Here is a 23,307-nt window from a genome sequence, read left to right on the forward strand (position 1 = left end):
TGCCAGGAAAAGCCGAGACCCCCCCCACACGCTGGGCACCGCGCTCCCGTCCACGTCCTTTATTCACCCATGGGTGCTCGGGGAGCACCGTGGGCACGCCGAGAGCCCCTGATGCCACCGCTTGTCCCTGTGCGTCCCCGTCACCGTGTCACGTCCCGGCTGCCATCCCAGCTCGGCTCCAGCCTGCGGGGGAGAGAAAAGCATCCGTGGCCGGCACCCCACGACCCCCCCTCAGCCCCCAGCCCCGTGGAGGGGACTCACCGCCGGACGGGCTCGGGGACGTGCGCTGGCTCCAAGGGGACGAGCCGGGAGAGCTCCCGCAGGCTGGCGGCAAAGCGGACCTTGCCGCTGAAGGTGGGGCTGGGGGAGACGAGGGGGCCGGGCCCCCCCCGGCTTGTCACGCCCTCGTACAACAGGGCCGGTTCACCAGGAGCTGGCACGGGAAGCCCCGGGGAGGTGGCGAACGTCCCCGTGCGAGGCCTCGCGCGTGCGGGTGCGAGCAAGCCTACCTGAGAAAGGGCCGGGAGAGCGTCACGAGTGCCTTGATGTACCAGGTGGGGTGGACGATGATCACAGCCTGGAGGCTCTTCCGGAGCCTGGGAAGGACCGGGATGCTCCTGGGCTCACCGCCAGCCCGGCACGCTCGCTGCCACCCCTCCCGGCATGCTCACCGGGAGCCCTTGCACGCTCACCGCCGATCCATAGCCCGGTAGCACCGTCTCATCCAGCCGAAGGAGGGGATCTGCCCCCGCGCTGCCGCCCCGCTCAGGCACACCAGGACGTAGCGGTCGGCCACCGTCCTCTCCAGGGTGCCCACAATGTACCTGGAGGGACGGCACAGCCCGTCAGCTTGGGGAAACTGAGGCACGGGGCGCGTGGGAAGGGTCCCGGCCCGCCCCGGGGTCCCCACCTGAGCAGGTTCTCCATCACGTAGCTGTACCGGGGGATGCTGCTGTCCGGGAGGTGGCAGGCGGTGAAGAGCAGGATGGCACCGAAGCCCTCGCCGTGGTACCCTGGCCGGAGCGAGGGCGGCACGGCCAGTGCCTATCGTCCCCCCCAGACCCAGCGGGCTCAGGGAGGGGACCCAGGAGTCCCACCCCGGGCACCCGTCCCCGCGTTACCCCCGTGGGAGAGGACCCTGCTGTACGGCTCCACCGCGCTCAGGTCCACGCTCTCCGCCGGCCGCTCGTCCTCCGTGTCCAGCGCCCGCCGGTTGCCAGCCCCCTCGGCGAAGCCCCAGGCGTGCGGCAGCTCCTCTGCGGGCAGCCGGTTAGCGCGGCACCGGGGGGAACGAACCTGGGGGTCCCCTGCTCCCCCACCCCGGCCGGGTCTCACCGTCCCACTCGAAGCTGTCGCTGCCCGAGGGCGTCTCCAGCGCGTCCAGGTCGAGGTCGATGCTGGCGTCGGGCGAGCGCTCGGCACTCTCGGTCCGCTCCGGTGCCGGCAGCCGCCTCCGCATGCGCCGCGGGGCACCCCCGGCCCCCGGGCACCCCTCTGGCAGGGGCCTGGCGGGGACAGGGCCGGGGGGTCAGCGGGACCCTGGGGGGCGGAGTGGGTTTGGGGGTACCGCTCCCATCGCCCCCTTACCGGGGGAAGTCTTCGTCCTGCCACTCCTCGTGCAGGTCCAGGCCATCCCCGGTGGCTGTCACCGCAGCCATCCTTGTCACCTGCAGAGAGAGACGCCGGCCCCGGCTCGGGGACCAGCCCCCCAGGGCTCTCGCATCCCCCAGCAGCTCCGCACCAAACCGCCCCCGTTTCCCACCTTTCCCGCCCCGTTTCCAAACCGAAAGCGGATGCAGACGGGTGCGCCCGGCCGCAGGGAGCTGGCTCGGACGCTCCCTGGGGACCCCCTCGCAGCCCCGCTCAAGCCTCTACGAGACCTCAGAGACTCCCGGCACCGGGGCCGCTCACCTCTCCGGCGAGCCTCTCGCCCTGTGGCTCCCCACCGGTGAAGGGTGAAGGGCTCCGGTGACGGCACCGGTGGCTCATCCAAACTGGTTTGGCCGCATTCGCAGCCGGCAGAGGCCACAGCTCATCGTGGCACAACCGGTTTCCTCCCGGCTGGGCTGGATTTGGGGGTTCGGCCGCACCGAGCCTCCCCCCCATCCACACTATGGGCCCCCAAAACGCTCCTCTGACCCGGGGGGGGGTACTGGCAGGGGGGCTGTACCCCAGGGAAAGAGGGGGTTCGCCTGGGCACCCCCCCCAGGATGCCCGAGGGGAGGGTGGGGGCCATGCTGGGCACCCCCGGGGCGAGCAGGGCAGCGCAGATCTGTCGCAGAAGAAAAGTCGAGAGCCAAAAGTGGAAGAAAAGAGGGAAATTTAATCCTCGGAGCGTGTGGGTGCCAGTCCCGGGCCGGCTGCGCGTCCGGACCCACCACCCAGGGCCCCCCGCAGCCCCCCCAAGGGAGGAAGAAGGGCAAGAACTCGTTAACTCCTCCAGTGCCTTCGTTACGTGGGTGCGAGTGCTGCCCCGGCCCCGCTGCCCGGGGGGTCCCCAAAAACCCACCCTGGGGGACCAAACCCCAGCGGGGCCGTCAGGGCGATGGGAGCCCATCGGGGGGCAAATTGCAACGAGGACGCATCTCCGGCAGGGAGCCGAGCTCTAACGAAGGGAGCCGAGCTCTAACGAAGGCGGCTGCAACCCCCCCGTGCCCGGGCACCCCACCGAGACCTGCCCAGGGATCCCACCTCCTCGTACGGCCCCCAAAAGCCGCTGGGCACCCGCTCTTATTTTGGGGAGCCGGGGGGCTGCCCGGCGGCGATGCGGCTGACCCGCTCCAGGACATCCTGGGGGCAGAGGGGGGGCACGGCCTGTGCCAGCGGGCATTCCTCCACCAGGCTGTTCATCGGGGTGGGCGGCAGGACCACCTCCTCCTCCGGCCCCCCGGCAGCGCCCGGCCCCCCCAGGGCTGCCCGCAGGACGGGCAGGACCTTCTTCCGCGACGCCAAAGCGTTGCCCTGGGCGTAGGCACCCACGCAGGACCAGGGGCTCGGGAGGGGCTGGAGGTGCAGGGACGGCGTCGTCGCCTCCTCCAGCGCCTGGCACACCTGCGAGGGAGGGAGCGCGGCGGCTGGGACCCCCCCGGCACCCCCAAAATCAGGGGCTTTCAGGGTGAAGCCAAGCACCACAGCTGCGAACTGCCCCAGAGCCCCGTGCCGAGGGTTTGGGGTGCCCGGCCCCCCCACTCACTGCACTCCGGAGGGTCTCGCGCCGGCTGTAGACCGCGAGCTGCCGGGAGGGCTCGTTGTGCTCATTAAAAGAGATCATCATGGCCACCAGCCCCGCATAGCCCTGAGCTTGGCAGAAAGCATCCAGGTCCTGCAGCAAGCCGGGCCGGCGCAGGAAGGTCTGGAGGGGGACAGACACCGGTGTCACCCCGCTGTCCCCATGGTGCCACCCCCGCCTCGGTTTCCCCCCTGCCGAGCCTCACCTCCAGATCCACGTAGATGGCACTGACGGCGAGGAGCAGCTCATCGCCGGAGAGGACTTTGAGGTCCTTCCGCAGCATCTGCTCCGTCGTCAGCCCTGGGAGGCGAGAGGGGACGAGCGTGAGCCCCAGGGACACGTCCTTGTCCCCAGGGAGAGGGGTCTGTCCCAGGACCCGCTCCCAGCGAAACCCCAGATGGCACCGCCGGACCTGAGACGTCAAACTTGGCCGCTTGCAGGGCTTCGAAGATGGCGTTGCGGGCTGGCAGCTCGGGGAACCTCGCCTCGAGCAGGGAGACGCACGCCACGTCCCTGGGCGTCACCTTGCCGGCCGCCGGGCTCAGGTTCACGCAGTCCAGGAGGATGGTGCCTGGAGGGGACAACTGGGGGCCATCAGTTGCCACTGTCCCCCTCGGACAGGGCTCAGCGAGGGCCGCCCGTCCTCACCGTGCAGCAGCGCGGCCGTGGGTCTGTCCAGCACGCCCGGGGGACCTTGGGCGATCCGCTCCGTCACCAGCGTGGCGCAGGAGCCCACCGGCTCTGCTGTCACCTGGCAGCCGGGAGCTCGGTCCCGTTCCAACGGCCGGTGATCGAGGACCTCCACCACGGCCTCTTCCAGGGCTGCATCGGCGCTGGCGGGTGAGACGGGGAGGGTGAGACCCCCAGCACAGCCCCGGGTTGCGGCCGCGATGCGTCACCCCCAGCAGAGCCTGGAAACCCCCTTTGTTCCTCTCCTCCTACCCTAAAAACACCCCGGAAAGGGAAAGGTTTTACCCACCCTGGGCCAAAATCAAGCAAGGAAAACGTGAGGCTTCGGGTGGGCGGCCCCGGTTGTCCCCGCGTCCCCTCCTCTGGCTCACCCAGGCAGGACGTGGTGATCAACCAGCGTCAGGGAGAGCAGCCCGGCGCGGTGCAGCCCGCCCAGGTCGATCTCGTCCCGAAAGATGAGGGAGGCGGCGGGGATGCCCTGCTCCCGCAGCAGGAACGTCGTCTCCGTCCGGAGGGCGAAGTCGGCGCGAGGGATGTTCAGCACAGGGATGAAGGTGGCTTTGGGAGCCGGGGAGGTCTGCGGCGGGGGGGGGTGACACTCGGTGAGGCGTCCCCCAAGCCACCATTTGTCCCCAAGCCAGCGGGCGAGCCTCACCTTTGCCAGGAAATAAGCCAGGGCCAGAGCCGAGACGGTGGAGTCCAGGTCACAGGCCTCGTTGCCCATCACCACGTGGATCTCCTGGTGACGCCGCACGTGCTCCTGCCGGGGCGGGAGGCATCAGGCGCGGCAGCGACTCGTCCCCGTCCTCCAAAGCCCCCCCGGGCCGGTCCCTTCCCCTTTGCCACCCTTGAGGGGACATGCCAGTGTCTCTGGAGCCACTCGTCACGGGTGCCGCCCACAGATGCCACCCGCCTGCACCCATCTCCCGGCTGCCGCCAGCAGCGGACGGGCTCCCGGCATCCCTGAAGTGCCGACCAGCCTGGCGCCCTTGGGACGAGACCTGGCCGGGATCCATTTCTGGCACAAAAGCCTCACGTTTTTGGGGCACGTGTGCGAAACCGGGCGCGTTGGGGCCCCGGGGAGAACGGGAAAACCCAGCTCGGCCACGAGCGACCGTGGCAGCGGGGACGGGGACCTTCCCACCCCGGGGGACGCCGTGGCAGCCCCGGGAGCCTTTAGTATTGTAACCCCAGACCAAAGTGTTTTTTCCAGAGATGGTGAGTTTGGGGCTGGCTGCCCCCCAAAACACCACGTTTCACCCCTTTTTTTTCTTGCCCGCAGCAGCAAGAAAAACACGTCACCCATGTCACCCGGCAAATCCCCCGTCCCCGGCTGCTGGCGCCCGTCCTGTCACACTCGAGGGAGCCGCCCTGTCTCCAGGCCCTTTTTTGGTGACAATTATTTCATGCCATAACCCAGATTTGCTCATTTATTCGGTATAAGCCGAGGAAGTAAACAACCACGAGCCGCCTGCGGCATTAACCCCACAGCAGGTTGGGGGACCCGCACCCATGTGCTGCGAGACCAGGGATGAGGCTGCAGGGGTGGGGTGGGGGGTGCCGGGGAGCCCCCGGCCGTGGAAATGGCTTGGGGTGTCCCCAGCGCGGCCGTGCCACCCCAGCCTGGGCCGTCGCGGGGCCGAGGGGCGGCACACGAGCAGCCCCTCTCTCCAGGGGAGACGGGTGCACCCCATTCAGGGGCCTCGATCCTCTGCGCACCCTGTTCCCCCTGCACCCTGCTCCCCAGCACTCAGCTCGCCCCTCTGCACCCCACTTTCCTGGGCACTCAGTCCCGCTGCACCCTGCTCCCCATTGCACCCCACTTCCCCCAGCACCTCATTCCCCTGGGCACCCCAGTCCCCCTGCACCCTGCTCCCCCCTGCACATCAATCCCCTGGGCACCCCGCTCCCTGGGCACCCAGTCCCCATGCACCCCAATCCCCCCTGCACCCCTGTCCCTGGGCAACCTGCTCCCGTGGGCATCCTGCTCCCCTGAGCACCCAGCTCCCCCCAGCACCCTGCTATCCTGGGCACCCCAAGCCCCTGAGCACCCAGTCTCCATGGAACCCAGTCCCCCCTGCACCCCAGTCCCTGGGCACCCTGCTCCCCACTCCCCTGCTGCCCCCTGCACCCCAATCCCCTGGGCACCCATCTCCCCCTGCACCCCAGTTCCCTGAGCACCCAGTCCCCCTGCACCCATCTCCCCTGGGCACCCATCTCCCCTTGCACCCCAGTTCCCTGAGCACCCAGCCCCCCCCTGCACCCCAATCCCCTGGGCACCCATCTCCCCTTGCACCCCAGTTCCCTGAGCACCCATCTCCCCCTGCACCCCAATCCCCTGGGCACCCAGTCCCCATGCACCCAGCCCCCCCTGCACCCCGGTCCCCGGTCCCCCCGCTCTCCGACCCCGCTACCTGCAGAGCCGCCCGGTTCCCCTCCACGAACCGCTCCATAACGGCGGCGAGCCGCGCTCCAACCCGCCCGGCCCAGTACGGCCCAGTACGGCCCAGTACAACCCGGTACGGCCCGGCCCCCCCCCCCCCCCCCGCCCCGCCTCAGGCCTCGGGGCGTGGCCTCCCGCGGGGGCTGCTGGGAAGGGGGCGGGGCTGGGGGTGATGGCGGCGGGCTGGGGGTGCCAGCCCCAAATCCCCCGGGCGCCCCGACACCCCTCAACCCTCCTGACACCCCTTAACCCCCCCGGTAACCCCCCCAGACCCCCCTGACACCCTAAAACTCTCCTGGCGCCCCAAATCCCCCTCGACCCCCCGACACCCCCAAACACCACCCCCAGGCCCTCTTTGCACCCCAGACCCCCCGGCACTCCCAACCCCCCCGACACCCCCAAACCCCCCTGGCACCCCCGCCCCCCCCAGATGGGCCGTACCCCCCCAATTTACTACACCCCAGGACGGCGTCTCCCCACCCCGACTGGTGACTGGTGACTCGTTACTGGTGACCAGTAGCCGGTGACTGGTGGCCGGCAGGCCCGTCACGGCTCGTGGCCGTTGCGCGAGCCGTAGGCCCGTCAGCGGGTGAAATCGGGGGGCGCCCGCCGCCCCCCTCCTCCTGCCCAGCGCCAGGCCTCCAAATGGGGAGGAAGCCGGAAAATCGGTGATTTTCGGTGCCGCTGGCGGCCAGGCCTCGCCCGGGGAAGCCGCCAGCTCGCCCCGACGCCTCGGCATGCCGGAGGGAACCGGCGGCGGGGCGGCGTCGCAGGCGGCCGCCTTCTCTCCCCACCCCTCCTGCCCGTCCTCCTCCTCCGCGCCCGGCCGTAAATCCGGCTTCCCGGCAGAGCGCGGGGCTCGGCGGCGGAGAGCAGGCCTCTGCCCGGCCGGGGAGAGGGGCCACGGAGGAAACAAGAAGGGACGAGGAGGAAAAAGAAGGCAAAAAGAAGGGAAAAGGAGGCAAAAAGAAGGGAAAAAGAAGGGAAAAGGAGGAATAAAGAAGGCAAAAAGAAGGGACAAGGAGGAGTAAAGAAGGCAAAAAGCAGGGAAAAGGAGGAGTAAAGAAGGCAAAAAGAAGGGAAAAGGAGGAGTAAAGAAGGCAAAAAGAGGAGGGAAAAGGAGAAAAAATAAGGAAAAAAGAAGGAAAAAGGAGGAAAAAGAAGGAAAAAAGAAGGGAAAAGGAGGAATAAAAAAGGAAAAAAAGAAAGAAAAAGGAGGAAAAAGGAGAAAAAAGGAAAAAGCAGGAATAAAAAAGGAAAAAAAAGAAAAAGGAGGAAAAAGGAGGAATAAAGAAGGAAAAAGAAGGAAAAAAGAAGGAAAAAGGAGGAAAAAAGGAAAGAAGAAGGAAAAAGGAGGAATAAAGAAGGAAAAAAGAAAGAAAAAGGAGGAAAAAGGAGCAAAAAGAAGGAAAAAGGAGGAAAGGAAGGCGGGAGCGGGGCAGGGCGGCAGCTCCGCGGCGGTGAAGTAAGAGCGGGGCTGGGGGTCGGGGACGCTGGGGGTGACCCAGCCCCGGGGTGCGGTGAGGGCGACGCCGGGGCCGTGGGAGCGGCGGCGGCGCTGGGGGCTGCTGGGGGGCAGCGGACGTGGGCCGGGGGGGCCCTGGGGTGACCCCCAGCCCCGCCTGGGCCCGGTGGCCGCGGCTCAGCCCGTCCCCGGTGCCGGGCGGGGAAACTGAGGCGGGGCGGCGGCCGGGGCCTCGCCGGCCCTGTCCCGCCCTGGCACCCGCCGGCCGCGGCTGGGCCCGCCGCCCCCAGCCGGTTTTTCCGGCTCCGGCGCCTCGCCGGCCCGGCTGCTGGGGGCCGTGTGGCGGGAGCGGCCGCTGCCGTTGGGCTGGGCACCGGGCGGGTGGGCAACCGGATGGGCCGGTAGCGCCCGCTCCCCCGCAGCCACGCGCCGGCCTCGCGCTCCTCTTCTTTTTTCAGGAATATTTCATCTTGCTTATTTTATTTTATGTTACTTTATTTTATTTTATTTTATGTCATTTTATGTAATTTTGTGTTATTTTATGTTATGTTATTTTATTTTATTTTATGTCATTTTATTTTATTTTGTGTTATTTCATGTTATTTTATTTTATGTCATTTTATTTTATTTTGTGTTATTTTATTTTATGTATGTTATTTTACTTTATTTATATTTATTTAGTTATTTAGTTATTAAGAATATTTATTTACCTACTTACCTATCTGTCTGTCAAGAACATTTGCTCGTTATTTGCTTAGTTGCTAATACTACTGAGTTATTCACCTATAGAGCTACTTGCCTATCTATGAAGAATATTTATTTCCGCACTATTTATTTATAAAGAGTATCTATTTATTCATTTAGTTATCCATTTATTTATTTATTCACGGGCCTATTCATTAAGAATATTGCTTTATCTATCTACCTACCAGGAATACTTGTTTCTTTACTGATACCCTTTCTTTCTTTATCTCGGTATCTATTTATCTCTCCAGAATATTTATTTACTCATTTCTCTCTCTATTTCCCGCTGCGCTGTTTATTTATTTTTTCAGTATTAACAATAAATACATTCAATAAATAAATAAGCACACACATGTATTACTGATAATAAATAAAGAGAGGGGGACCTTCGGGCCCCGGCCTTTTCTCTCGCCCCCTCCCCTCCGCTCCAGCCCCACAGGAGACGGCAGCGGCTCGCAGGGCACCGGCCCCCTTGGCTTTCTCCCCCCAAAACCCCCTTTTTCCCCCCAGTTTCCACCCGCGCCCCGACTGGGGCCGCCAGTGCAGCCCGTGCCGGCGGGAGGAGGGGCGGGGGCCAGGATCTCCCGGTGAGCCGGCGCGGGCGGCCGTGCCGCCGCGGGGGCCGGGAGGGACAGGCGGAAAACCGGGTGGAAGCCAAAGCCGCCGCGCTCCTGCCTGCACCGAGTGTTGCAAAGCCAAATTTCCCAGATCTCTTGAATATTCCAAAGCCGAATTTCCCAAATCTCTTGAATATTCCAAAGCCAAATTTCCCAAACCTGTTGAATATTCCAAAGCCGAATTTCCCAAATCTTTTGAATATTTCAAAGCCAAATTTCCCAAATCTCTTGAATATTTCAAAGCCGAATTTCCCAAACCCGTTGAATATTCCAAAGCCGAATTTCCCAAACCCGTTGAATATTCCAAAGCCGAATTTCCCAAATCTTTTGAATATTTCAAAGCCAAATTCCCCAAATCTCTTGAATATTTCAAAGCCAAATTTCCCAAATCTGTTGAATATTCCAAAGCCGAATTTCCCAAATCTCTCCAATATTTCAAAGCCAAATTCCCCAAATCTCTCGAATATTTCAAAGCTGAGTTTCCCAAATCTCTTGACTATTTAAAAGCCGCATTTCCCAAATCTCTCCGCAGGAGCGTCTTCGCTGGGCTGAGTTTGCAGGAAGACCCCGGCGGAAGCGCAGGGCCCCGACCATTCCTCCAAGCCGCTTTGGCTCCATCGAGCCCCTCGATTCCTCCCAGGTTGGTTTGGGATTTTCCCTCTTTCCTTGCAAACGGGAGGCAGATAAAATCCGCACGCATCCATGGCATTAATTTTTTTAACGGCGATTTAGAGGCGTGAGCAGCCGACGTTTTATTCTTCATTATTTAAATGAATGTAAAGGGATGGGGGAGAAAAAATCTCAGCTAAGCAAGCCATACCTGGGAAACAAATTGGACTAATATATGTGTTTTTTCTTGAACTACCCAAGTTTTACCTTCTAAGGGAGAGGTTTGGGATGTGGCTGTTCCTGGAGGGACCCGGAGCGTTCCCAGGGGCCTGATCCGGACCCGCTCGAGGCAGGACGCCACGGTGAGGGTCCCGCTGCCGCCTGCTCCGATGGAGCAGCCGCCCGAGGAGGAAGGGACGATCCCGGCCCCTTCCAGCGGCGATGGCGCCCACCAGCCTCCGGAGGAGGCCGTCGGTGGGGAAGAAGTGCCGGCTGGCGGCCGGGAGAGCCCGGCACCGGACGGGCAAGCCGCCGTGCCGCACGGGGGGGAGGTGGACGTGCCTTCCGGCCCCGGCGTGGGAAGAGCACCGGAGGGAAGGTGCTCGGGCGATGAGCACCCGAGGGAAGATGCTCAGGAGAAGCAGCCCACGGAAGGTGGGGAGTCCCTGCCGGGTGCCCCCGTGCCCAGCCCGGGTGCCGGGGCGGTGGGGTTACCGGCTGAGCCCCCCCGAGCGCGGACCCCCAGTCGGGAAGCGGAGGCGGATTTTTATTGCGTGAAGTGGGTCACCTGGAAAGGCGAGCGGACGCCCGTCATCATGCAGAGCGAGAACGGGCCCTGCCCGCTCCTGGCCATCATGAACATCCTCTTCCTCCAGTGGAAGGCAAGTGGGGTGCAGGGGGGGCTGGGGGGGGGCTGGCGATGCGGGATCGGGCTCGGCTCCTCCCGGGTCGCGAGGGGCCGGGGCCGGGGGCCGGTCCCCAGCCTCTCGGTGCTTCCAGGTGAAGCTGCCCCCGCAGAAGGAGGTGATCACGTCCGAGGAGCTGATGGCGCATTTGGGTGAGCTCCCCGGGGACCCCCTCACCCCCTGCCCCGCTGCCGGGACGGCGGTGTGCCGCGGTTAACCGGCTCGCCGGGGGCTGACCGCGCTGCCTTGCAGGGGACTGCATCTTGTCCACCCAACCCCGGGAGCCATCGGAGGGGCTGCAGCTCAACTTCCAGCAGGTCAGGCGCGAGGCCGTGCGTCACCCAGCCCAAAAATTGATTCCTCCCCCCCCCCATCTTGGGGAGCCCATCTTGGGGTGGCCTTGGGCTGCAAGACTTGGGGTGCCTGTCCTGCTTCCCAACCAAGCCCCCCTTGCTTCTTCCCCCCCCAGAACATCAACGACACCATGACGGTCCTCCCCAAGCTCTCGACGGGGCTGGACGTCAACGTGCGCTTCACAGGCGTCTCAGACTTCGAGTACACGCCCGAGTGCATCGTCTTCGACCTCCTCAATGTCCCGCTCTACCACGGTTGGCTGGTGGACCCCCAGGTGAGCTGGCCCCACGGCTGTCCTGCCGCCTGGCCGGTGGCTTGCGTGGGTCCAGGGACGCAAGGGAATGATCTGAGGGCTGGTGAGACGTTGGAACAGGTTGCCCAGAGAAGCTGTGGATGCCCCATCATTGGAAGTGCTCAAGGTCAGGTTGGACAGGACATTGAGCAACCTGATCCCATGGAAGATGACCCTGCCCATGGCAGGAGGTTGGACTGGATGATCTTTGAAGGTCCCTTCCAACCCAAACCCTTCCGTGAAGCTACGGACGGGGCTTTGAGCAACCTGATCTAGTGGAAGATGTCCCTGCCCCTGGCAAAGGGGGGGTCTGGATGAGCTTTGAAGGTCCCCTCCAACCCAAACCCTTCCATCATGCGTCCTTCCCCACGGTGGAAGGCACCAGCTCAGCTTCTTGGACGTCCCCGTGATGGAGCGGTGGTCCAGCGGGTTGCGGAAGGTTCAAACAGAACCGTTCTACCCCCGCCCTGGGCTGCCGCGGGCGGGAGGGCAGGTCCCTGCAGACCCGGTGCTCACCCACCCCGTCCCTTCCCCTCCCTGCAGAGCCCGGAGGTGGTGCAAGCCGTGGGCAAGCTGAGCTACAACCAACTGGTGGAGAAGATCATCACCTGCAAACAGGCCAGCGACTCCAGCCTGGTGAGCGAAGGTAACGGCCCCCCGCCGCCCAGCCACCCACTCCCCGGGGTCCCCGGGGGGTGCTCGGCACCCTGGCCCCGCTCCCACCCCGCTCTCGCCCCAGGGCTGGTGGCGGAGCAGTTCCTGGAGTCCACGGCCTCCCAGTTGACCTACCACGGGCTGTGCGAGCTCACGGCCGCCGTCAGGGAGGGCGAGCTCAGCGTCTTCTTCCGCAACAACCACTTCAGCACCATGACAAAGCACAAGGTGCGGCTCCGGCCCCTGCCCCGGCTTCCTTCGAGCCGGCAGACCCCCCCCAGCGCTGGCCAGGGCTGACCGTCCCCTCTCCCCAGGGCCACCTCTACCTGCTGGTGACGGACCAGGGCTTCCTGCAGGAGGAGAGGGTGGTCTGGGAGAGCCTCCACAACGTGGACGGAGACAGCTGCTTCTGCGACACCGATTTTCATCTCAGCCACGCTCCGGGCAAGGAGGGGGCCGCCGCGGCCCCCCCAGACCACCGCCTCCAGCAGAGACAAGTGGACCAGGTAGGGGACAACCGGTGGCAGCAGGGGACACCGGAGTCCCCTCCCAGCTCCGGGGGTTCTGCGGGGTTTGGGTCCGCTGTGCTGAGCACCCCCTCACTTCTTCCACCCCCCCGCCCCCCAGGATTACATGATCGCCCTGTCCCTGCAGCAGCAGCAGGGACAGGACCCCTCCGCGCTCAGTGACCTGGAGCTCGCTCGCCAGCTGCAGCAGGAAGAGTATCATCATCATCATCATCATCATCATCAGCAGCAGCAGCAGCAGCAGCAGCAGCGGCAGCAGGTCCCAGTGCAGGTAACCGGGTGCTCCCTCCTGGGACTGCAGCGCGGGGTGCGGGTGCTTCTCACCCCCTCGCCCCCCTGCTCTGCCCCCCCGGCCGGTCCCGGGGGGGTGGCGGTGTCCCCCTGGGGTGATGGGGGGGGTCTCTGCGGGTCCTCCCGCTCCCCAGCCCCCTTCTTGTGCCCGCAGGGCCGTGCGCAGCCGGCCGGCCGGCCGGCCGGAGAGCGGAGGCAGCGGCAGAAGCCGGACTTGGACTGCACCCTCCTATAGCACCCCGTGTCCCGCCCCCCGTGGGGGGCACCCGTGGGTTCCCTGCCCCACCCCTCGCTGTGGCCCCCCCAGCTCCCAGCCACGCCGGGGCGTGTGGCGGGGTCCCCAGAGCCCCCCGACTCCCCGTTCTCGTCCGTCCTCCGGGGAGATGTCGTGGGCGTCCCTGGGGACGGGAGCGGGGGGACACGCAGGGGAGGGGGTGTCCTGTCCTGCCCACCGCCGGGACCACCCGAATCTTTCCAGTGGCCTTAACACGGGGGGTCCCGCTCCGAGGTCCCTGCCCCGAGGCGCGGGGGGACACGCGTCTGGGGGGACACACGCGCCCCCGTGTCCGAAACGCGGCCTTAGCCCTTGGCAAATAAAGGACTTGTCCCCACGCACGTGTCCGGCGTGTGACACCGGCGGGGGCCTCCGCGCCCCACGGACACGCGGGTTTGGGGGGGCTCAGAGGGGCTTGGGGTGATGGGAGCCTCCGCGCCCCACGGACACGTGGGTTTGGGGGGGCTCAGGGGGGCTTGGGGTGACGGGACCCTCCGCGCCCCACGGACACGTGGGTTTGGGGGGGCTCAGAGGGGCTTGGGGTGATGGGAGCCTCTGCACCCCACCGACACGCGGGTTTGGGGGGGCTCAGGGGGGCTTGGGGTGATGGGAGCCTCTGCACCCCACGGACACGCGGGTTTGGGGGGGCTCAGGGGGGCTTGGGGTGATGGGAGCCTCCGCGCCCCACGGACACGCGGGTTTGGGGGGGCTCAGGGGGGCTTGGGGTGATGGGAGCCTCCGCACCCCACTGACTCGTGGGCTTTGGGGGTTTGGGGTGACGGGTCCCTCCGCACCCCACGGACGCGCGGGTTCGCGGCCCCCCCATGGGGTGCAGTGGCGCGGCGCTGCCGGCAGGGGGCGCCCCTCACCGGGGCGGCCGCCAGCGGGGCGGGTATAGGGGTGAGGGGGGTGTATAGGGGGTACGTATAGAGTGTGTAGGGGTGAGCATAGGGTATGCAGAGGAGGGGCTGTGGGGCGCAGAGGGCACGCGAGGGGGGTGTGCGGGGGGCACGGGGTGCACAGGGGAGGTACCGAGGGGCGTATGGGGGTGCATAGGGGCGAACGGGGAGCGTGCAGGGCTGCGCGCAGGGTGCGCACGGGCGGGTCTATAGGCGGCGTAGAGGGTGTATAGGGGTGAGCGCAGGGCGCGCACTTGGTATAGTGGGGCATGGAGGGGGTGTATAGGGAGGAGCAAAGGGCGTAGGCCGGGGCCTGTTTGGGGGGCGTAGAGGGGGTGCATAGCGCTGTATAGAGGTGAGCACGGGGCGTCTATAGGGGGTATAGAGCAGGGTACAGAGGGGGGGTATAGAGAGGGGCATAGAGCGGGGGCATAGAGTGGGGTATAGAGTGGGGTATAGAGTGGGGTATAGAGCGGGGTACAGAGCAGAGGTATAGAGCGGGGTATAGAGGGGGCATAGAGCGGGGGTATAGAGCAGGAGCATAGAGTGGGGTATAGAGGGGGTATAGAGCAGGGGTATAGAGTGGGGTATAGAGGGGGTATAGAGCAGGGGTATAGAGCGGGGGTATAGAGGGGGTATAGAGCAGGGGTATAGAGCGGGGGTATAGAGGGGGTATAGAGGGGGTATAGAGCAGGGTATAGAGCAGGGCGTAGAGCGTGGGTATAGAGGGGGCATACAGCGGGGGTATAGAGTGGGGTATAGAGCGGGGTATAGAGCATGGGTATAGAGGGAGCATAGAGCGGGGCTATAGAGGGGGTATAGAGCGGGGGTATAGAGTGGGGGTATAGAGCATGGGTATAGCGGGGGTATAGAGCGGGGTATAGAGCGGGGGTATAGAGCATGGGTATAGCGGGGGTATAGAGGGGGTATGGAGCGGGGGTATAGAGCGGGGTATAGAGGGGGTATAGAGCAGGGTATAGAGGGGGTATAGAGTGGGGTATAGAGGGGGTATAGAGCAGGGTATAGAGGGGGTATGGAGCGGGGGTATAGAGCGGGGTATAGAGGGGGTATAGAGCAGGGTATAGAGGGGGTATGGAGCGGGGGTATAGAGGGGGTATGGAGCGGGGGTATAGAGGGGGTATAGAGCAGGGTATAGAGGGGGTATGGAGCGGGGGTATAGAGGGGGTATGGAGCGGGGGTATAGAGCAGGGTATAGAGGGGGTATGGAGCGGGGGTATAGAGGGGGTATAGAGCAGGGTATAGAGGGGGTATAGAGTGGGGTATAGAGGGGGTATAGAGCAGGGTATAGAGGGGGTATGGAGCGGGGGTATAGAGCGGGGTATAGAGGGGGTATAGAGCAGGGTATAGAGGGGGTATAGAGTGGGGTATAGAGGGGGTATAGAGCAGGGTATAGAGGGGGTATGGAGCGGGGGTATAGAGCGGGGTATAGAGGGGGTATAGAGGGGGTATGGAGCGGGGGTATAGAGGGGGTATAGAGCAGGGTATAGAGGGGGTATGGAGCGGGGGTATAGAGGGGGTATGGAGCGGGGGTATAGAGCAGGGTATAGAGGGGGTATAGAGCGGGGTATAGAGCGGGGTGTAGAGCGCCCCTCCCTCCGCCCCCGCCGATCCCCGGCTCGGAGATCGATTGCTCAGGCCTGGCGCCCCGCCCCGCCCCGCCCCTCGGCGGCCCCGCTCCCCTCCGGGCCCTCGGCGTTGGCGGTGACGTCACTCCCGCCCGCTGCCTGGCGCGGGGCGCGCGGGGGGGGCGAGCGGCAGCGCGAGGCGGCGGCGGCGGCTCCGGGCGGCGGCGGCGGCGCGTGAGTGGGGCGGGGGGGCCGGGGCCTCCGGGCTGCGCCGGGCCCGGCCCCGCTCCGGGAGGGTCGGGTCGGGTCGGGTCGGGTCGGGCCGGGCCGGGCTGGGGCGGCGGCGGCTTGGGCCGGGCCGCGGGCTGGTTCCCGGTTCCGTTTCCCCGTCCTCAGCCCTCCGGGCCGGCCCGTTGTGGTGGGCCCGGGCCCAGTGGGGGGCGGGCGGGGCAGGGCCCCGCGGGAGGCCTTGCGGCGGGGGGGAGGGTTCGCCCCGCAGCCCGGCGGGGCCCCCCCGGTGCTTCCCGGCCGCCGCCCGCGGGCGGCCCCGCGCCTCAATGCCCCCCCCCCCCCCCCCCCGGTTCCTCGGGCCGGGCCGGGGCCGGAGGGAGGCGGTGCCCCCCGGCCCGCTGCGAGGCCCCGGGCCCGGCCTCCGTCCCCGCCGGGGCTGGGGTGTGGTCCCCCCGGGCGGGCTCCGTCCCGCCCCGCCCCGGGTCTCTCCAGCCGGCGCTGACCCGGTACCCCCCAACCGGGACACTCCCCCCCCCCCCCCCCCCCGCGGAGCCCCCGGTGCAGGGTCCCGGCTGGGATTCGGTGCCCAGCGATGCTCCCGGCCGCGGTTTTTCCTCCGTAAACGAAACATTTCAGGATTTTCTCACTTTCCAGCAGGATCGCTCCTAAAATCACCTCGGGGGGGGCTCGGCTGACGGTACCGGCCCCCCCCCTCCCCCCCCCGGCTCGGCGGCCCCCGGTTCTGGCTTCTCGCCATCCCTGGGACATCAGCTGGGCCCCGGCGTCCCCGTTTTCCCGGGGGAGAAGATGCCGCCAGCCCTGACCCGGGCCTCACCCCGCGTCCTCCCACGCACCGGCTGCCCGTTACCTGCCCGTTACCTGCCCGTTACCTGCCCGCGTCCCGTTTGCGGCACGGCCGTCCCGGCCCGGTTAAGCGGGAATCGGGGCACGCTTCCACCGTGGCTTGTGAAACGGGCCCCGGCGGTTCCTCTTCCCCCGCCCCGGCGCGAAGCCGGCTCCGTCCCTCGCCTAAATCCCTGCTCCGCGCCGGGGATTTGCCTCCCGGGGACCAGGACCCCCCCGACCCCCGGCCCGGCCCCGCGGCGCCTGGGCTCGGCTCCCCGCGGGGGGAAACCGGCTCGTGTCCGATGGCCGAGGTGCCGGTGCGGAGGGGAAGGAAGAGCCGGGATGCACCGACCCCACGGCAGGGGTGGCTTCCCCACGCGGTGACCGGTGACGGTGACGGCGATGGGCGTCCTCTCCCTCCCGTGCCGGTGGGGAGCCGCACGGCGCCTTTTTAAGGCACAAAGGTGCTCATTGTGCCGCTGGCAAATCCCTAATCCTGCGCCGTGCGGCCGCCTGGGTCCGGCTGCCTGGCCGAGGGGTGGCGGTGGGCTCCGTGCCTCGGTTTCCCCCCTGCCCCGGCATTGGGCTTCGTGCCCGGGATCGACCCCGGCACGCGGACACGGCGCTCGGGAGAGAAACGGCGCAGGGGGGGCTTCCCCCCTCCTCTTCATCCTGCCGCCATCCCGGGGTTTGCCGCGCCGTGCGATGCCGTCGGGGGAGCCGGCGTGGGAAGTCCCGGAGACCGGGAACCCAGTTCCTCCCTCCGGCCGGTGCCAAGGATCCGTCCCGCTGGTTGGAGGCGAGAGCGGCCTCAGTTAATCATCACCCGCTGAGCTCTCCGCTGCAGGGAGCAAAGTCCCTCTCTGCCGGAGCCGAGCGCCCGGCCGCTCCGTGCGGCACGAGGGGGGTTTCACCGGCCCGCCGACCCTCCCCGGCACGCGGCTCGGCCGGCGGCTCGCCGGGAGCCGAGGTGGGGCTTGGGGCGCCGGGTCCAGCCGGGGCATTGCGGACCGCGCCGGTGGCACCGGCCGGAGGGAGATGTGACCGGCTGCGAGCAGGGAGCGGGGTCCGACCGGCCGCCTCCGTCGGGGCCTCCCCGCTGCCCAGGGGTGCGAGGGGCCCCCTCACCTCTCCCTCTCTCCTCCTTCCCCCCCAGCATGTTCCAGACCTTGTACAGCTATTTTTGGTGGGAACAGCTCTGGCTCCCGGCGAACGTCACCTGGGCCGACCTGGAGGACCGGGATGGGCGAGTCTACGCCAAAGCCTCCGATCTCTACATCACCCTCCCCTTGGCCTTCCTCTTCCTCGTCGTCCGGCACCTCTTTGAGACGTGAGTCCCTTCCCTGGGGTGGGGGGGAGCCCTGATCCCTGCGCCCCGGGGGCTGCGGAGACGCTGCGATGAACCCCTGGACGTCTCCCCCTGACCTCAGCCCGGCTCGGGGTGGCTGCGGCACCCCAGGGCTCCTGCTACTGGGGTGCACTTACCCCCCCCAGCCCACGTTTAGGGCCGGGGACCTGCCCCCGCCGGCCCCGCACAAACCCGGCTTTGTGCATCCTCCGCCGCCCTTATCGCGGCACGGTCGGCCGCAGGCCCCGGCGTTTAAGGAGTGATTTGTTGGGCAAACAATGGCAAGCCGAGGCCGGGAACAGACGGGGCTTTGTTGGGACGGCGGGAGAAGGGGGAGGCACCCTTTGCCGGGGTGGATACGGCCCTGCCGCTTCGTGGGGGGCCGGTCCCCCAACCCTGGGGTGACGGAGGGACCTGTGGGATTCCCCCGTGGTAAAACCCACCTTGGAGAAGCAGTAGCAGGATGGGGAAACTGAGGCACCGAGTGGCTGTGAGTCCCTGGGTGGCTTTGATGGGTCCATGTCAGCCAGGTGACGCAGAAACGGGGACGTTTTATGCCCCGCTGTTCCTTTCCCAGGTACGTGGCCACCCCACTGGCCGGGCTACTGAACGTCAAGGAGAAGATCAGGTTAAAAGCCACCCCCAATGCCGTGCTGGAGAAGTTTTACGCTGCCACCAGCAAACACCCCAAGCAGGTGAGGGGAGGGGAGGGGGGTCCCCAAAAGGGGCTCGACGTGGCTGGGGGAGGGCGAGCGGCAGAGCCGGTGCCTTGCGGCGCGGCGGCGACATCCCTGCCGTCCCCCAGGCCGACGTGGAGATGCTCTCGAAGAAGAGCGGCTGCACGGTGCGGCAGGTGGAGCGCTGGTTTCGCCGCCGCCGCAACCAAGACCGGCCCAGCCTGCTGAAGAAGTTCAGGGAGGCCAGGTGAGACCCCGCGCCCGGCATCGCCGTCACCCTGCGGGCCACGTCCCTGCGGTGGATGGGGCTGTGGGGGCACCCGCTTGGCCGGGGGCTGCCCTGGGAGGGCGGAATGTGGGGCCGGTGGGGCCGTCCGTCTCCCTCCCTCGCCCCGGTGCCCGTCTGAGGACCGTCTGCTTCCTTTTTCCAGTTGGCGATTCACGTTTTACCTTATTGCTTTCATTGCTGGCATGGCTGTCATAGTGGATGTAAGTATTGGCCCCCCCTGCGCGTGCCCGGCCCCGTCGGCCCCCCCTGCCCCCTCTAACACCTCTCTGTCTCTCTCTCCCCTCCGCGTCCCGCAGAAACCCTGGTTCTACGACCTCCGGGAGGTGTGGAAGGGATACCCCATCCAGGTGAGCCCCCCACCCCGTCCCATCGCCATCCCAGGGCCCTTCCTGCCCCCGGAGCTGCCTGGGCGATGGGAGACGGGGAGCGGAGCCCCCGGGGTGCGGGAGGGTCTCTCCGGGGTTGCACAGTGTCTCTGGCACCCGTGGGGGTTTGGCTGATGCACGGAGAAGGGGCTTGCGTGCCGTGGGGGGCAGAAGGGCCCCCAGGACACCCGTGGGTCTGGCTGGTGCCCACGGAAAGGGATCGAACCCCGCTGGGGCACATGGAGGATCCCCCCCAACCTGTCTCTTGGCTTTCAGAGCATGTTGCCCTCCCAGTACTGGTACTACATGATCGAGCTCTCCTTCTACTGGTCCCTGCTCTTCAGCATCGCCTCCGACGTCAAGCGCAAGGTGGGCCGTGACGGTGGGGCTCTCTGGGGACGGGGGGCAGGCATGGGCACGTCTCGGCAGGGTTTTCTTCGCCCTCGTGGTGGGCATTGGGGACCAGCGGGCTGGGAGGATCTGGGGCCACAGAGGGGATGTTGGAGACGAGAGGGGTGGCGGGGTGCTGGGGGTTGGAGCCGGGGTGCTGGGGGTTGGAGCCAGGCTGCTGTAACCCCCGGCTCCCCCTTCCCTGGGTGCAGGACTTCAAAGAGCAAATCATCCACCACGTCGCCACCATCATCCTCATCAGCTTCTCCTGGTTCGCCAACTACATCCGTGCAGGGACGCTCATCATGGCCCTGCACGACTCCTCGGACTATCTGCTGGAGGTAGGTCTGCCTCCACGCCGCCACGGCCGTGGCCACGACCCACGTCCCCTCCCTGACTCGCCCCTCTCTGCCCCCGCAGTCCGCCAAGATGTTCAATTACGCCGGCTGGAGAAACACCTGCAACAACATCTTCATCGTCTTCGCTGCCGTCTTCATCATCACCCGCCTGGTCATCCTGCCCTTCTGGTGAGCGCCGGTCGCTGGTGAACCGGGTGGGGAAACTGAGGCACGGGGCGGGGAGACCCACTGGGGGTGGGCTGCCAGTCCCTGCCTGTCACAGAGCTGCTTCTCCCGGCAGGATCATGCACTGCACGGTGGTTTATCCGCTGGATCTCTACCCTGCCTTCTTCGGCTACTACTTCTTCAACTTCATGATGGTGGTGCTGCAGTCGCTGCACATCTTCTGGGCCTACCTCATCATCCGCATGGCCCAGAAGTTCATAACTGGAAAGGCAAGAGGGGGCCTGGGGGCGGCTGGGGGCTCCCAGTCCCGCAGGGAGACGCTGCTGCGGGGCGAAGGGGCTGTATCCGGAGCCGGCCGATGCGGCTCGGGGTGGATGGAGGGTGCGGGTCTGCCCTGGGAGCAAGGTGGAGGCGGGGGGTTGCGGGGGAGACCCCAAACCGTGCAGCCGGACTGCGCTTGGCTTCCCGAGTCCTGGAGAGCCCTCGGTGGGGAGGGGTTGGGGCGGAGAGGAGACCGCGGTGGTTGCGATGGGGGGAACTGGGGCACGGCAGGAAAACAGGGTGCCGCTGACCGAGCCCCCCCGCTTTCCCTTTCCCCTCCCCAGGTGGTGGAGGACGAGAGGAGCGACCGTGAAGAGACGGACAACTCGGAGGAGGAGGAGGAAGCGGCGAAGAACGGGCCCCTCTCCAACGGCCACCCCGTCCTCAACAACAACCACCGCAAAACCGACTGAGCGCCCTCGCCCCGTCTCTGCACTGGCGGGGGCGGCCGGGGGCCCCGCCGGAGGCCAAACCTGTGAGATGTTAAATCCCACCGATGCCACCCTCGCGTAGCGCCAAGGTCCCCGTTCCCTCCATCCTCTCCCCTCCCTGGTCCAGCAGCACAAACCGGGACCCCGGAGAGCCCGTCTCGGCCTCCAGCCCCCTCCGTCGCCTCCTCCGGAGAGGGGCCGCGGCTCTGGGGGCGGCAGCGGTCGCTGCTTTCCACCTCACGCTCACCGTTGGTGCCCTTTCTGCCTTTCACCTGCTGCCTTAAGCCACCGCGGTGCCCCGGGACAGGCAGAGCGAGGACGGCTCCCGCCAGCATCCCTCGATTGCTCCTTCCCCTCCCCGCAGCCCCCTCGGATCGGCTGTGGCCGGAGAGCTGGGCTCCAGCCCCTCGCTGGGCTCCAGCCCGGCGTTATTCCCCCTTTTCCCGACCGTCCCCTCGCCGGAGGGGAGCGCGTCCCGCAGCTGCCTCTTCAAACACCGGGGAAAAGCCCCTTCCCCGACCCGTGCCCGGCTTCGCGGCGGGCACCGAGCGAGGGAAGGCGGTGGAAAAGCCGGCGCGGTCCCCGCGCCGCTGCCCTCGGAGAGCTGGGAGGGAGGAGCAGGGGAAGGCCTGGGTGAATTTTAGTGGCTGAATGATGAGGTGACACTATGGAAGTACCCGGGGGAAGGAAGCTGCGGGGTTTAGTCACTACTAGCGTCTCATGGAGGAGTTTAATCCCCTCATTTCTCTTCTGTAAATGGGTTTTGAGTTTCTCCCTCTCCGTGGCCTCTCCCGGTCCCTCCCCAGCTGTAACAGGACAAATTTGGAACTGATTTTCTTTTTTTTTGTTTGTTTCTATTTATTTGGAAGACAGAAGGAGCCGGGCTTGGCTCCATCTCCCGCATCCACCCGGGATGCGGTGAGACCTCCCAGCGCGGAGGGGTGGGGGAAAAGGACCATTAACCAACGTCAGACCAAAACGTGTTTTGTTGTTTTTGTTTTTTAAAAAAAAGAAAAAGGTTAAATATATTAAAGGTTAAAAACTAATAAACTTCGGTATAAAAAAATAAAGGGCTTGGGCATCTTCTGTGGCTGGCACAGCGGCCCTGGCCCCCGTGGGGGTGTGGGGGTGATGGCTTTGGCACAGCCCCCCCCCTTTAGCTTTCCTGGAGGCAGTGCTGAAAGTGGGGGGATTGGAGGATTTTGATATTTTATCCTTCCCCCCCCCCCCAAAGCTCTCCACGTCTTCAAAACCAGCCTGAGGAGCCCTGGCCCCGCTGCCAGAGGAGTGGCCGCCCTCCTCGCTCTGCGGGGATGACAAAGCTGCCATTCAGGTGGACGCCGAGGATGGGAACCGGAGCTCGCAGAGGCCCTAGAAAGGTGTTTGTGTTGGTGGTGGTTTTTTTTTTTAAAAAAAGGTTACTTAGCATGGGGGGAAAAAAAAAACCCGCCTCCCTTGTGTGCGTGGAGTTGCGTGAGCTGGGGGTGGTGTCGGTTTGGGTGCCCGAGGGATGGGGGTGGCAGCTGGAACCTGCTTTTTTTTTTTTTTTTGCTGCTCCAGCTCTCCCCCAGACCGGGTTTTGGCGCTTCAGCCGGTGGGCGATGCGAGAGTCGCTTCCAATTTGTAAACCTCTGCCTCTTCTAGCCCCTGCTCACGGCGGCTTATTGACCCCTTCGGGTGTGCAGGTACAAGCCCTGCCCAAAAAAAAAGCCAAACCCCAACACTTGAAATTGTCCTTTGCTGCCAGGGGAACAAAATAAAAGCGAGTTTTACTTGTGGAGCCACCGCTGGGTTCGGGCCGTGTCCAGCAGCCAGACCAGGCTGGCAGGCGGCTGCTCCACCCTCCCTGGCTGCCTGCACCAGCTCTGCCCATCCCTACCCCCCGCTGCCGGTGCCCAAATCGAGTTTGGTTTGACTGAGTCAAGTTCAAGGCTGTCTCAGCTGCAACTTCAGCGCAGTATTTTAGGCCAAACTCCCTCTTAGGAGCCTACGGTTGTATCCTAGGACGGTGGGAGAAGGCGATCGGCATCAAATCTGTTCCCTAGCGAGAGAAGTTCAACCAGCTTCTCTTTAGTTTTAACGGGTGGAGGATTTAATGAGCGTTTGTTTTGCTAGAAGGAAGGAAAGGTGAAAATGCCTGTGGGAGCGGGTTGCTCTCCCTGGGCCCGTGCCCATCCTAACCTGTCTGGGCCCATCTGCCTCTGGCAGCTTTCCTGCAAGCCCTGTGGAAACAAGGATGGAGGAAGTGGTTAAATCCTGCTCTTTCAGGGGTTTTTGCTGTGTCTAAAGTTCAGGGCATTTTTTTT

The 23,307-nt window shown here is 65.5% G+C and overlaps 4 protein-coding genes across 8 annotated transcripts in view; 2 read left to right on the forward strand and 2 right to left on the reverse strand.

The window, feature by feature from the left end:
- Window positions 1-22,076, forward strand: part of CERS2 (ceramide synthase 2) — a 34,705-nt gene extending 12,629 nt beyond the window's left edge. The window contains exons 1-11 of one of the 2 annotated variants that reach the window (XM_075525254.1): window positions 16,199-17,120; window positions 17,813-17,986; window positions 18,582-18,699; window positions 18,810-18,928; window positions 19,113-19,170; window positions 19,267-19,317; window positions 19,612-19,704; window positions 19,938-20,066; window positions 20,146-20,252; window positions 20,365-20,518; window positions 20,855-22,076. In XM_075525254.1, coding sequence (XP_075381369.1) covers window positions 17,059-17,120; window positions 17,813-17,986; window positions 18,582-18,699; window positions 18,810-18,928; window positions 19,113-19,170; window positions 19,267-19,317; window positions 19,612-19,704; window positions 19,938-20,066; window positions 20,146-20,252; window positions 20,365-20,518; window positions 20,855-20,983 — 1,194 coding nt within the window. In that variant the 5' untranslated portion in view covers window positions 16,199-17,058 and the 3' untranslated portion in view covers window positions 20,984-22,076. Of the gene's footprint in view, window positions 1-16,198; window positions 17,121-17,812; window positions 17,987-18,581; window positions 18,700-18,809; window positions 18,929-19,112; window positions 19,171-19,266; window positions 19,318-19,611; window positions 19,705-19,937; window positions 20,067-20,145; window positions 20,253-20,364; window positions 20,519-20,854 lie in introns of those variants that run through there. The other variant, XM_075525255.1, reaches the window with a different exon arrangement.
- BNIPL (BCL2 interacting protein like) lies at window positions 45-2,163 on the reverse strand. 4 transcript variants are annotated; one of them, XM_075525257.1, is made up of 8 exons: window positions 1,588-2,163; window positions 1,336-1,505; window positions 1,122-1,256; window positions 911-1,013; window positions 693-824; window positions 510-596; window positions 262-360; window positions 45-183 (listed from the first exon to the last, which is right to left on the reverse strand). In XM_075525257.1, the coding sequence occupies exons 1-8, from the start codon at window positions 1,656-1,658 to the stop codon at window positions 141-143; spliced, it is 840 nt and encodes a 279-aa protein (XP_075381372.1). In that variant the 5' UTR covers window positions 1,659-2,163; the 3' UTR covers window positions 45-140. The 4 variants fall into 4 exon arrangements, with proteins under 4 accessions (XP_075381372.1, XP_075381374.1, XP_075381375.1 ...); XM_075525259.1 differs by lacking the exon at window positions 262-360; XM_075525260.1 differs by lacking the exon at window positions 1,588-2,163 and having other exon boundaries at window positions 1,336-1,539.
- PRUNE1 (prune exopolyphosphatase 1) lies at window positions 2,304-6,443 on the reverse strand. The gene is made up of 8 exons (XM_075525253.1): window positions 6,334-6,443; window positions 4,575-4,679; window positions 4,291-4,496; window positions 3,878-4,062; window positions 3,642-3,800; window positions 3,435-3,529; window positions 3,194-3,352; window positions 2,304-3,051 (listed from the first exon to the last, which is right to left on the reverse strand). Exons 1-8 carry the CDS (start codon window positions 6,370-6,372, stop codon window positions 2,731-2,733), a joined length of 1,269 nt encoding a protein of 422 aa, XP_075381368.1. The 5' UTR covers window positions 6,373-6,443; the 3' UTR covers window positions 2,304-2,730.
- Window positions 10,732-13,439, forward strand: LOC142420924 (ubiquitin carboxyl-terminal hydrolase MINDY-1-like). Its single transcript, XM_075525256.1, has 8 exons — window positions 10,732-10,854; window positions 10,955-11,019; window positions 11,172-11,330; window positions 11,892-11,994; window positions 12,088-12,230; window positions 12,317-12,508; window positions 12,630-12,800; window positions 12,975-13,439. The coding sequence occupies exons 1-8, from the start codon at window positions 10,842-10,844 to the stop codon at window positions 13,053-13,055; spliced, it is 927 nt and encodes a 308-aa protein (XP_075381371.1). The 5' UTR covers window positions 10,732-10,841; the 3' UTR covers window positions 13,056-13,439.
- Window positions 22,077-23,307: the final 1,231 nt, after the last annotated feature.

This window comes from Mycteria americana, chromosome 25 (assembly GCF_035582795.1).
Source record: "Mycteria americana isolate JAX WOST 10 ecotype Jacksonville Zoo and Gardens chromosome 25, USCA_MyAme_1.0, whole genome shotgun sequence".
NCBI classification, from domain to species: Eukaryota; Metazoa; Chordata; class Aves; order Ciconiiformes; family Ciconiidae; genus Mycteria; species Mycteria americana.

Coding starts and splice junctions, on each gene's coding strand:
- BNIPL (XM_075525257.1), bottom strand. CDS start 1,658: ATGGCTGCGGTGACAGCCACCGGGGATGGCCTGGACCTGCACGAGGAG. Junction 1,014..1,121: donor CAGGGTCCTCTCCCACGGGG/GTAACGCGGGGA, acceptor CGCTCCGGCCAG/GGTACCACGGCGAGGGCTTC. Junction 597..692: donor TACCGGGCTATGGATCGGCG/GTGAGCGTGCAA, acceptor GGTCCTTCCCAG/GCTCCGGAAGAGCCTCCAGG.
- PRUNE1 (XM_075525253.1), bottom strand. CDS start 6,372: ATGGAGCGGTTCGTGGAGGGGAACCGGGCGGCTCTGCAG. Junction 4,497..4,574: donor TGGCTTATTTCCTGGCAAAG/GTGAGGCTCGCC, acceptor CCCCCGCCGCAG/ACCTCCCCGGCTCCCAAAGC. Junction 3,353..3,434: donor CCATCTACGTGGATCTGGAG/GTGAGGCTCGGC, acceptor GTCCCCCTCCAG/ACCTTCCTGCGCCGGCCCGG.
- LOC142420924 (XM_075525256.1), top strand. Junction 12,231..12,316: donor GCACCATGACAAAGCACAAG/GTGCGGCTCCGG, acceptor CCCTCTCCCCAG/GGCCACCTCTACCTGCTGGT. Junction 12,801..12,974: donor GGCAGCAGGTCCCAGTGCAG/GTAACCGGGTGC, acceptor TTGTGCCCGCAG/GGCCGTGCGCAGCCGGCCGG.